This window comes from Scomber japonicus, chromosome 7 (genome assembly GCF_027409825.1).
Source record: "Scomber japonicus isolate fScoJap1 chromosome 7, fScoJap1.pri, whole genome shotgun sequence".
Classification (NCBI taxonomy): Eukaryota; Metazoa; Chordata; class Actinopteri; order Scombriformes; family Scombridae; genus Scomber; species Scomber japonicus.
Genome location: NC_070584.1, coordinates 27,928,387 through 27,940,855, shown reverse-complemented (window position 1 = coordinate 27,940,855; position 12,469 = coordinate 27,928,387). Strand labels below are relative to the sequence as shown.

Sequence of the window (12,469 nt, the reverse complement as noted above, 5' to 3'; positions counted from 1 at the left end):
GGCAAGAAAGCCAATAAGCTTAATTTCCCAAAATGTCAAACGTACTGTACATGCCTCTGAGCTGCAGCTACTTTGGTTCCTGATGTTGTTACTCAATAACAATTTATACAGTAGGTTCTGCCTGCCTCACATAAAAGCCCATTTATCCTGGTTTACAGACTGAGTCAGTGTTGTACGCTGACAAAATTCAGGACCCCCCACCTCCACCGACTGCCAGGGGCCACAAACCTCCTAGCAGCGCCCCTGCAGTACAGTATGTACTCCTGTACACTCTGTGAAGACCTCAGCACACTTTCAGTGCCTCTGAACAATGTTGCCAATGTACCACTGACTGACTGACTGAATGGATGACTGATATTCTGATTTCTGAGGCCGTGTGTGTGTTTTCTGACAGATGAATAAACGTGCAGATGATATTAATAACTGAACTGAGTTGATGATTCTTACAACAAATGTGTGTCTCGTGTTCTCCCACCACAACTCGGCTCATACCGCTCCGGGGGAAATAACCATTCTGTTAGCTGATGAGGTAATTGGCTCACAGGGAGAACACGCTCTCCATAGCCTAGTTTCCACTGCACTGATACCCAAGCTTTACTCATTATTGCTGATATTACTTCTGCCAAGAAGGCTGCTTTTTTCGCCTCTGGTAGTGTGTTTGTTGGTCTATAAGCAGGATATCTCACAAACCTTATGAACAGATTGTCTGAAATGTGGTGTGCTGGCCTCAGGTCTAACTTATTAAATTTCACTTGTTTTAAAAAAAAAAAAAAAATTAACCATAACAATGAAACCAGCTGCTCGAATTGGTCAAATATTTACTGGGATGGAGTGCTGGCACATTCAGTTTCTTCAGTACTTTTACTTATTACTCACTACCACTTTCTAATAAATGTAGACATCAATCGTGTAATTAGTGTCATGTGTTAAAACAAACAACCAGAGGAGGCAATAATGTGCAGCTGTTATTTTTGGTACAATATGTGATCTGGTTCAGTTGAAATATTGCTGGGTAAGAGCTTCTGTTCATGAAGCTCTGTTATCAGGGGTAAATCCTTTTGATAATTTCATATCACAAATAAGTATTTTGTGCCCTCAAATTAAGAAGACTTCCATCACAATTCCCTTTATCCATGCAACACCAGCTCAAAATGTTCTCATCACTTTGATCCAGCGAGACTCACAAAGCATTTGCTTCAAACAGGCAATTCAAGTAGATGATTGACAGCTCTCTCCTTCACTGAGACAACATGAACCTTTCCTATAAAGCTGACTGGAAACACATCACTCTGGGCTATCATTGGTGTTTGGTTCAGATTTTTGTGTTAACAGTTGCTCTGGACACATAAAATCAGTATCTCAACCAATTTGAGGTCAGAAATCTGAAATCTGAATGCTTTATTTTATTTCTATAACACCTAGTTCATATAATTATTACATTGTGGAGAAACATCACCATTGAGACACTTGCTAATAGGCCTATTAACAGTAGTTACACCTGTATGTTTCTTACAATGACAAAAAAATGTATCTGTTGCAGTGACAACTACATGATCAGGCTCAGTCGATGCACCATCAGTGTTAACCAGAGTCAAATCTTGCAGTGAACCTTGCAAGAAGTCAACTAGATTATATAAAAACCACTGCCACCGTACTGCCTTCTGTAAGTTTATTCGTGTTGCACTTTTGGCCATGCTCCAATGAATGATCTCACTGCAGGTGTTTTGCCTTTGACAGATGATAGATTGGTCTGCCCCATGTGGTTCATTGTGGCTTAACATAAAAGACCTTTCAAGTTTAAACCAGATACTTTGGCAGTCCTTACATGGCACTGAGTATTACTGCCAGTCTGTCTTTGGTGCAACTTTAAAAGCTTTTGCTACATTTTTGACAATTATGCAAAAAGCTCCCCAATACAATGTGAATTTAGGATTTCTGCATTCTGTTCTTAATCCCACTTAAACTTTTGGCTTAATGACACTTTGTTTTTTCTAGGCATTGTATAGCTGCTGGGCTTTATTCCTTTATGTTAATCTTTCATTTGTATTTTATATCTCATATGCAGTTCCAAAGAAGCTTGACAACCACACACACATGCCCAGTCCTCCAGGCCCTGAAAGAGGACTGAAGGTCATTACAGAAAACAGTTGTTTAGACTTTTTACGAGGAAGTGATGACCCCTGTGTGGAAACTGGATTTTTCCTGGAAGATACACACACAAACACACACAGACAGCGAGAGAGACAGAGAGAGAGAGACAGAGAGAGAGCCAGTATTTCTTGGCTTCATATGAGAGACAGCTGTAGATTTCCGATCATGTCTCGGACAGCCTGGGGACGTGCAACAGTGGTCTTTGTTCCACTGTTATGACAGACGAGTGCAGGAAGGGAGGGAGACATTTTAAAAACAGGAAGTCAATCAGTGAGTAGTAAATGCAAAATGGAAAATAACCACCTGCAGAGTGCCCATTGAAGGGAATGAAAATGTCTATATATGATGCAGTACTGTGCATTTCTGAAGAGCAGGAGCTGAATAGGTTAAAGTACAGGGAGGAGAGGCCAGAAGATTTCCCAGAAGTCTTTAAAACCGAGGACTGTGACTGTGTCTAAAAATAATCTGCATTTTTACCTCTGTGCTCAAAAGTTACTGTGACGCTGAAGGACTTAGATGAGATCTGTTGGTTAAAAAAATCACAAAGAAAACGAGCATCAAATAGACATTCACTTTGTTTAATGTCCCATTTTGGAATCTATTGAAAATGTTTCGGTTTTACAATATTAATTAAACATTTTATAATATGACTGCAGAAAAAATATTGCATTTCAGTAAAGAAAATAATTCGCAACTGGGAGATAAAAATTGAAGTTGAAACAGTTTAAAAAGTGATTCCCTGGATATCCTAACCGTACCTGAGGAGGAAGTATGCATGACTTAGGTAGGAATGGTTTGACTGTGTTCAAAAAGGCACACAGGAACATTTCTTTTTAAAGATTATTAATCTTTATACTCATAACTGTGAATACATATGCCATGCCAGATAACTGCTTAGAGTAAGGTATATTAATAATAATAATTAACTGGTTATTAAATACTGATTAATAGTGAGACAAAATTGATCTCTAGTGAGTGAAGCAGCTGCAGCCAGAGTTAAGGCTCTTGGCATTCTTGTTATTTGGCTCCATCTAGTGGTCATTACACAGTTTGACAGATTGTGTGATTTAGTGAATGACTAAGGCTTCAGTAGAAATTACTAACTTAAAACAGGTTGAATTTTAAAATGAAATGAAATTTAAATGAATAGATTTAATCTTCTTTGGGATTATTACTATTTGGAAAAACTTTTTATTTAAAAAAAAATATTTGTATTTAAAAAATATCTGCATTTATGTGGTCTGTCATCTGTCAAAAGTGCACTTAGAAATAAAAACATCTGCATGTGGATGCTTCCATCAAATGCAACACTAATGCACCAAGAGCAGAGTGACATTTGGTGACTGCAGAGCCATTGGCAACAAAAGAGGTAGTAATTTGTTTATTGCAAATAATAATTTATTTATTGCGAAGTAATATGTTTACTTGCAATAAACAACTGTAACAAATGTGGAAAAAAGTGTAACAAATATTATAGCAGTTGAAGAACTAGGTTGGGTACTGCTATGCTGTGCAGTCCCTAAAGTGATTGCTACCTGGTCCCACTTTAGCCAGACAGCCCCAGCAGAACAGCCGATTACACTGAGAACAAATCATTCTGTTACATCCTTGGTCTTTCTGCAACACAAAACACCATGCAGTATGTATAAGCAAATCAGACACATTTAAAATACAACACAGAAAAAAAGCATGCCACATTTGAGAAACATTCGTAAATTTCTTATAGTGCAATAAATGTAAATGCATACCTGTATCCTGCAGAAGCAGTAAGGACAGTTCTTGCTATTCAAAACCAACCAATTTTCAGTCAGACACCCCTCCACAGTGACGTTCAAGGTGTTACTGCCGTACCTGCTCTCCAGCAGGTGCTTCCTCTGCTTGCTGCCACTGACGTAGTCATCCCACAGAGCCATCAAACCCTCTGAGACACACATAGCAACACAACACTGCTTCATGGAGACACACAAACTAATCAACCAATCCAGAAATGGGGCAGTAAGCAAGTAAACCATTTCAATAGTATACATGTTGAGATTTAAGTTTAATGAGATTTTATGATTCTAAATAAAAAAAACATAAGCATAATAAGCACACACACACACACACACACACACACACACACACACATCCTTGTGTACCTTTAGACTGTGGGAGGTCTACAAGAGCTTTAAGTGAATCTTTTACTGTCTGTTTCTTCTTTTTACAGCAGACACCTGTTCCATCGTAGGTCTTTTTGCAGGTGACACAGAAAACGAAGTTACATACAGAGCAAATTGCCACATTGCTGCCCTTCTCCAGAATGACAGCAGATCCACAAGTGCGCCGTGGACAGTACACCACATCTGAGATAAGGGGAGAAGAAAAATCTGTGAGTTTTGCCATTAATATGGAAGCACTAAGGATGTTTTTATGTTCCTAGTTTGCTAATTGTGTCTTACTTTCACAGTTGAATCTATATCAGATATATATATATAATATATATATATATATATATATATCAGATGAAAACCAAAATGAAATGAAACAAAAAACTATCTTTAATACACTATTATGAAGTGACCAATATAAAATTCAGTTCAATTCTTTGGCTTTCTGAGACAAATGACTTTACTCTTAATTATTACCAGATCGCTGATCATTTTAAAGTACAAATGTTTTGACAGAATATAAGAGAATCACACCTGGCATACTGTCCAGAGTGGACTGTAACAGGAGACGGTCATAGCGGCTGAACAGCTCCTCCCCTACAATACTTTTTATCTTCCAAAGAGGGAAAAATAAAGAATAGAAAAGGACAGAAATATGCAAAAAAGCAAGTCTGTTAGATAAATCAGTCACTAAATCCAGTTTCAGATGCTTCTTTTGACAATTAATAGCATTTTTTTGGTGATGGAAAAATATAATGTTTCTGGATATTCAGCCCAGCTTGTACAGTACCTCTGCAGGTGCCGGGGTGGCAGTGCAGTCCGCCTGAGGACAGGTGACACCCTGGACGTTCCCTTCTTTTATCTGGACCTCACAGAAATTGGCAAGACAAGCCTTACAGAAGACATGACTGCACTCCATTAACTGCACACACTGCGAACCGGGCCAGCCCATAAAACACACACCACAGTCAAAAAACGTGCTGGCAAACACTTTCTGCTTCTGGGCTGCATCGTAGATCAAGAGCTGAGACTGGAGAGCTTGTGCTGGAGTGAGGGAGAGACTAGAGGGGGATTGGGCTTTGTTTGGAGGGGGTTCTGTGAGATGAGCTTCTCTTGCTTCTGAGAACAGATCGTTGTGGTGTTCATCCCTAAACTCCAGGGTTTGGAAGATATGTCCAGGCTTGCAAACATCTGAGGGTTGTGCAAATTGGTCAAAATCATTAGAAGTATTTTGGACCTTGGTCTGTAAAGGAAGAGTGTTTTGATTATCCCTGTTTGGCTCTGAGTTTACATCATTCTGGCTGAGTTTGCTGTGGCTCAAGGTAATATTATCTTGGTCATTTTTGCAGGAATCTGATGCCACAGCTCCCTGAGAGTCAGCATTACCCGGGTCTGCTTCAGAGGATGGTGCAGAAACATTACAGCTTTGTGTATCCAGGCTAGAGTTCAGGGTGTTGTGCTCATCAGAGGGGAGCTCCAGACGAGAATCAATATCCAGGAATCTGAGAGCATCCTCTCTTAGAAACTGTACCCAGGAGAAGAGCACCACAGCGCCTCCACTGGTCTGGTAGAGATCGATTAGATGAGCAGTCAGTGCAGACAGCTGGAGGGAGAAATGAAGAAAGAGACTGCTGGTGTAATCTTTATGGAACATCGGCAATCCAAAATACTCTTTCACACCCACAGTTTTTCATCGACTCAAATGGCTTTTACAGATTACCTGTGTGTGAGTCAGCCAACTGCAGGTGAGCGTGAAGGAGGGAGGGGAGGAGGAAGGATAGTTCTCTGGGAGCTCAAAGGTCAGAATCAGAGGTGGGAGGAATGATATCTCATACTGCCTCAACGTTTCACCTTAGGAAAATAAGATATTCCTTTTTTTAGTCCCACAATGGGGATATCTACACATACGCAACATAAACAAAGTACATCACACCACACATAAATGAACATTAATCAATATTGTGAATTGTGGCTAGACAGTCTTTCATTTTGTTTTAAAAAATAATTATAAAATGATAAAAAAGACTATTTACAAATATACAGTACTGCTACTACTACATGAAAACCCAAACATACCAGCATTTTTCTTATTTATAGTTATATAGGTCTGTTTAGCTTTTCCAAGTAATACAGCTTTAGAAAAGAAAAGTCTTGATTTCAAATAATTATTGAGGTGATTAACTTATTTTCACATTACAGCTTTTATTGATGGCCTTACTCCAAAACCTATGTAGATTCATTTAGATTAAAAGACAAAACAACAGCTAACTACGAATCAAGCTTACAGGTCACATGCCAAGGATGTTTATAACCCACACTTGTGTAGAAGATATGTCAACATGCAACAAATAAATGGTCTAATTGACATATTTACCCTCTCTCAGAGACACCGTGAAAGCTGAAGGCAGCTCTACGGACACTCGGATTTCTCCGGCACACTTCGACTCATTCCGGAAGAACTCCTCCGGATCAAAAATACTCTGGAGAGCCAGCATTTCTTCTTCCTGCTCTTCCAAGTCCGCAGTCATCCCTCACATAGAAGCTGCTTGTTGCAAGTAAAATGTCTGATTTAGATTAGTTTCCTTAAAGTCGACCTCTCGAATTTAGATACTTTAGTCACTTTGTGGCTTTAAAATAACCTATTGGTTCATATCCTCGCTGTTCAGTGAGGCTGTAATTAGTCCAGGAGTGGCCTGCCCACTGTTGACTCATCTGTGTGTGATGACGATGCAAGACGTAATATACATCAGCAACCAGCCAGCAGTGCTGCCGTCATGGAAAACAGGCCAAACTACCTTATGTTGATCAGGTCATATAATATAGGTGGAGTCAGCCTAGAAAGAAGTTAGATGTAATACCTGAGAGTAGTTTAGGATATCAAACACCTTTATTAGTTTATTAGTCCTTTAGTAGTAGGGAAAAGTAACAAAGTAGTCTACAACTATGAGGTACTTGTACTTTGCATGAGTATTTCCATTTTCTGCTACTTCAAATACTTCCACTCCACTACATTTGAGAGGGAAATGATTTACTTTTTACTCCACTACATTCATTCATTCATTCATTCAGAGGTGGCAAAAGTAGGCTGCTCACATTCAGTACTTAAGTAGTAGATACAGGTACTTGTGTAAAGAAAACTGTGGTAAAAGAAGAAGTTTGATTAAACTAATTTCACATTTTTTTAAAGTAAGAATGTAGGCTACAGGCTCTGAAATGTACTACGTATGTACAAAAGTAAAAATGAATTTTTAATGTGTTTCAGCCTGTGGACCCAGATGGTGAAACACACTGATCTCATTATAAAGTTGTTATTTTTGCAGCTTTGACCTCTTTCAACATAACTTCATTTGCATATCATTCAGTAATTCAGTAGGTGAGCCACAACAAAACATCAGTAGTCTAATCTCTTTAAAAAAAAAAAAAACGCCACTTTTTGGTTTTTTTGTATAGTACAGTACTACAGACCATTGTTTGTCCAGAGGGTGGTGCTACAGGAAAGGTTATGGGTGGTGTCATAAATTAGCATAAGGTTTACTGGAAGGATGAAACTGTCCCCACTATTTAACATTTATAAGCACTATAGAAACATTTAATAAATGCTTTATAGCACACTATAAGGCTTGCTAGTTGCTCCATCTCACCTTTACTGTCTGATTTATTTACACCATGTTTTACTTTGTTCTATAGAAATGTAGATGCTCAAGCGTAGAGCTGTGCATTTTTTTAAACTTGTATCAAAGTATGCAATAACAACATCAATAGTTTGTACATTTTAAGTGTCTTTTTATGATTGTATTCACATATATTTTAATAAAATAATGAACATCACTGCAGTACTATTTGTAGACTGTTGTGTTTCTAAATGATCATAGCTGATAATGAAGGTACAGCAGTATGTTGGGGAGTGAGAAAGGACAGAAATTGTGTCGTTTTTTCTTTCTTTCCTCATGTCAAAAGGTGATTATTTCAATCAAATACTAACCCTTAATTTTGATTTTAGGTGATTTTTATTTATAGAAAACTGAAGCAGAATTATTTTGTAATTTATTACATACAAAAATGTAAATGTAAATGGGAAATTCCTAAAAACTGGACAATGGTGGTCTCAATCTCCAATTTGGAAAATACTGAATTACTATGTAGTATATTAAAACATCTTTAGGTTATTGTGATGTTCAAAATGTTCCATTATTCTTTAGTATCATTGAGGTGTTGATCCCAAACTTTATTGATAGTTATTTTTATGTTGCATTGGATTGCATTATTATAAACTGTTAATGATATTTAGTTCCTCATATATCCAATATAAAATGAAAGCACTCAAAATAAATTGTCATAGGACACTGGACAAACACAGTCTAATAAAACTAAAACTAAATACCAGCACCTTACTTACAGGCTGTAACATATACTGAGTGTAAATGGTTGCCAACATCAAAGAAAGGATGCAGGCCTTTACCTGAACCCCTGTGAGTCTGACTCTGACTTCTCCTGCAGTGTCACTTTACTCCAGCTGGTTGGTGGAGATGGTCGTCTAGAGGTATGTCACCAGCCGTGCACTGACTGCTTACAGCTTGGTGTTGGTTTCAGTTCATTTAGGTTAATATTATTGCCTTTTAAAAATAAACAAAATATGTCAGAAATAGGTGCTGTTATCCATCATTGTCTTAACATCTTTTCTGTGTTTGTGTTTCCTTCTTTGCCCCAGCGTCTGAAAATATACCTGTATGTTCAGATTTAAATATTCTTAGTTGTTAATCAGAGACTAAATATGGAAAATTGCACTGTAATAAGAGTGATAAATCCTAATGGAAAAATGATTAAATATGCATTTATTTCAATCAAAAAGCAGCCTAATATACATGTTTAAAATGTATCAGCTTTACTGTGCTGCAACAGTCACAACAGTCCCACATTATGACCTCACATTTATTTTATGGTTTGGGGAGAAGCCAGTTTCTTATCACTGGGAGAAAATTGAAAGTAGGTGTAAAATATGTGTTGTTGTTTTTCAAAAAGCCAGACTTTATTACATGATTGATTTATTGAGGAAGCAAAGACAAAACTACCCTCTCATTGACCTTTTAATTATGTTTTCATTAAGTATTTGCTTACCTCACAATCTAAAAGGCCTCACAATATCTGATCATGTGGTTAATGTTTGAGCAGGTAGAGATTATGTTTATGTTTTTTTGCTGACTACACCTTCCATGACTTGTTTTATATTTGTGTGCTTTTACTGTTGTTTTCCAGATAACATGCTCCATGTGTTATCTACCTGCACGTGAGTTTGATCAAAGAAAATCTGGTAATGACTGACCAGGGTAAAACACTATATATGGCTGGGATTAACACAGAAACTACAAAGTTTAGATACACAGACTGACAGTCACAGAATGGAGATGACTATGTTTATTCCACTGCTGCTGCTGATCTGCTCTTTCTCCACGGCTCAGCTTCAAGAGGAGCCTGACAATGAAATTATTCCACATGGAAAACAGACTGAATCCAGGGGAGGAGAACCAGGAAATGCCTCTGATCACCAACCAGCCTGTCCACAAGACATTCATGCTGTGCTGAGAGAGATGACTGCCTTGTTGACTGAACAGAGGGTGGAGATCAGGCAGCTACAGAGAGATAATGAAGGTACAGTAGTATGTCAGGGAGTTAGGGATGAGATAGAAATATAGTTTGTTGAGAATATGTCTCATCATACATTTTCATTCCTTTTTTATTTTAGCACAGGCAGCAAAGCTGGAGGGGCAGAAGACTGTGGTGGACAACTTGAAGCAGGAGATGAGTCACTTACAGAGAGATAATGAAGGTACAGTCGTACATCAAGAAGTGAGAGACAAGACAGAAATATAGTTTGCATGAAATATGTCTAATCATACATCTTTCTTCAATTCCATTTTTTCAGCACAAAAGACTGAGGCAAACAACTTGAAGCAGGAGATCAGTCACTTACAGAGAGATAATGAAGGTACAGTAGTATGTCAGGGAGTTAGGGATGAGATAGAAATATTGTTTGCATAGAAAATGTCAAGTCATGCATCTTTCTTCAATTCTATTGTTTCAGCACAAATGACTGAAGTGGACAACTTGAAGCAGGAGATGATTCACTTACAGAGAGATAATGAAGGTACAGTAGGGGTTTTGTGGAGTGAAGCAGAAGACATTCCTGCTTAAAATTACTCAGATACATTTTAATTTAGTGATAACTATTGATCCTTCAGGAACTGATGTTAAGTCATCATGGTACTAGAAATATAGTATATATTGAACAATAACTATAATTTAAAATTACAAATGAGAAACAATGAGGTCAATGAAAGCTAGTTTTCCTAAATGTATTTACAAAGGATTAAAATGAATAACTGGATTTCTCTGGACAATATTTTATTTGAAAATATTCAGATTTCAGTGGATAAAACAAAGCTTAATGGAAACAGTGATAATGAGCTACTTTTTTTCAGCACATACAGCTGAACTGATCACAATTCAAGCCAGGACAAATGTGACAGAAAACGAGGTGGAGACTCTGAAGAGAGATGGAGAAGGTAAGACTCAAAACTAATTTATATGAAGAGTTTCATTGTTATCATAATTACATTATTCAAAATATAATATTATAATACCTAGAATAAAGGTTTTAAAAGTGTATTAATAATTATAAACCATATAACAGTAATATCAGCCAGTGTTAAAACATGTTTCTCTCACTCTCAGCCAAACAGGTGGCTTTCTCTGCCTCTCTGTTGGCTTCAGGTGATGGATATGTCGGACCGATTAACGCACACACTCTTCTAGTCTTCAGACACGTCATCACAAACATTGGAAACGCCTACAACCCAAACACAGGTACTTGAATTCACATATATTAACAATTTGACTTTTTATTACAACAGTTGATTCTCCATTCATATCAAATGACAAAAAATGTCCCACAGGGTTTTTCATTGCACCAGTGAGAGGAGCCTACCACTTCGAGCTCTACATAGGTGGAAGGGGACAAAATTCATATGCTTCAGCTGCTTGGTTGGCCAAGAATGGAGAACATATTTGTATGGCATATGAACATCAAACTAATGGTTATGGGACTTCTGCCAATGGTGCCACACTGCTTCTAGAGGTTGGAGATGTTGTGTTTTTGCATCAGCAACAAAACACAAGGATACATGACAATCATAATCACCACAGCACCTTCAGTGGTCATCTGCTTTTCACCATGTAAGAAAGAAACAGTCCTTTTTCTTCACACACTGTAGCAGTGTACCAGTCTTTGTTGATAGAAACTGTTTAATGAGAAGAGGTTTGTGCATTTTACATCAGTTTCTGGAGAAAATTGTGATACTGATCAAAAATCCTGTGTTTCACAATGTGAATAAATAATAGAAAAATATTGTATCTTCAGCTGGATTCACATCAGTGACACCACTGTTATTCCTCTTTGTTCTTTGCTCCATCTCACCTTTACTGTCTGATTTATTTACACCATGTTTTACTGTAGATGCTCATTTTGATGTGAAAGAAAAATCCCTCTGTACCTTTTCAAAGCGTGTAGCTGTGTATTCTTTTTTATTTGTAAATATCTAAGTATGCAATAATAACATCAATAGTTTGTACATTTTAAGTGTCTTTTTTATGATTGTATTCTCTTATATTTTAATAAAATAATAAACATCACTGCAGTACTATTTGTAGACTGTTGTGTTTCTAAGTGATAATAGCTGGCAGTAGGAAGTGATAGATTGGCCAAAAGTATGTTTATGGTTGAACAAAGGTTAGACTCACCACCTAAACACAAACTGTACTTTATATTGTGAGTGTAAATAAATATAATCTGACTTAAACTGACTGTGTTTTACTTGTTCATGAGATTATAATACGTTTAATACAGTGTTCTGTGTTGTGTGTGTGTGTGTGTGTGTGTGTGTTTGTGTGCCCTGTGTCTTTTTGTTTTGATTTTTACATGCAGATAGGAGTCCCACATTATGACCTAACATTTATTTTATGGTTTGAGGAGAAGCCAGTTTCTTGTCAGTGAGGGAAAATTGAAAGTAGGTGTAACATACGTGTTGTTGTTTTTCAAAAAGCCAGACTTTATTACATGATTGATTTATTGAGGAAGCAAAGACAAAGTTACCCTCTCATTGACCTTTTAATTGTGG

General features: G+C 37.3%; 1 protein-coding gene across 1 annotated transcript; it reads right to left on the bottom strand.

Moving 5' to 3' along the window:
* Positions 1-3,636: 3,636 nt before the first annotated feature.
* On the bottom strand, positions 3,637-6,946 carry LOC128361909 (E3 ubiquitin-protein ligase RNF14-like). The gene is made up of 8 exons (XM_053322494.1): positions 6,673-6,946; positions 6,019-6,149; positions 5,685-5,901; positions 5,089-5,393; positions 4,833-4,911; positions 4,290-4,493; positions 3,900-4,072; positions 3,637-3,768 (listed from the first exon to the last, which is right to left on the bottom strand). Exons 1-8 carry the CDS (start codon positions 6,824-6,826, stop codon positions 3,655-3,657), a joined length of 1,377 nt encoding a protein of 458 aa, XP_053178469.1. The 5' UTR covers positions 6,827-6,946; the 3' UTR covers positions 3,637-3,654.
* Between the last annotated feature and the right edge of the window lie 5,523 nt (positions 6,947-12,469).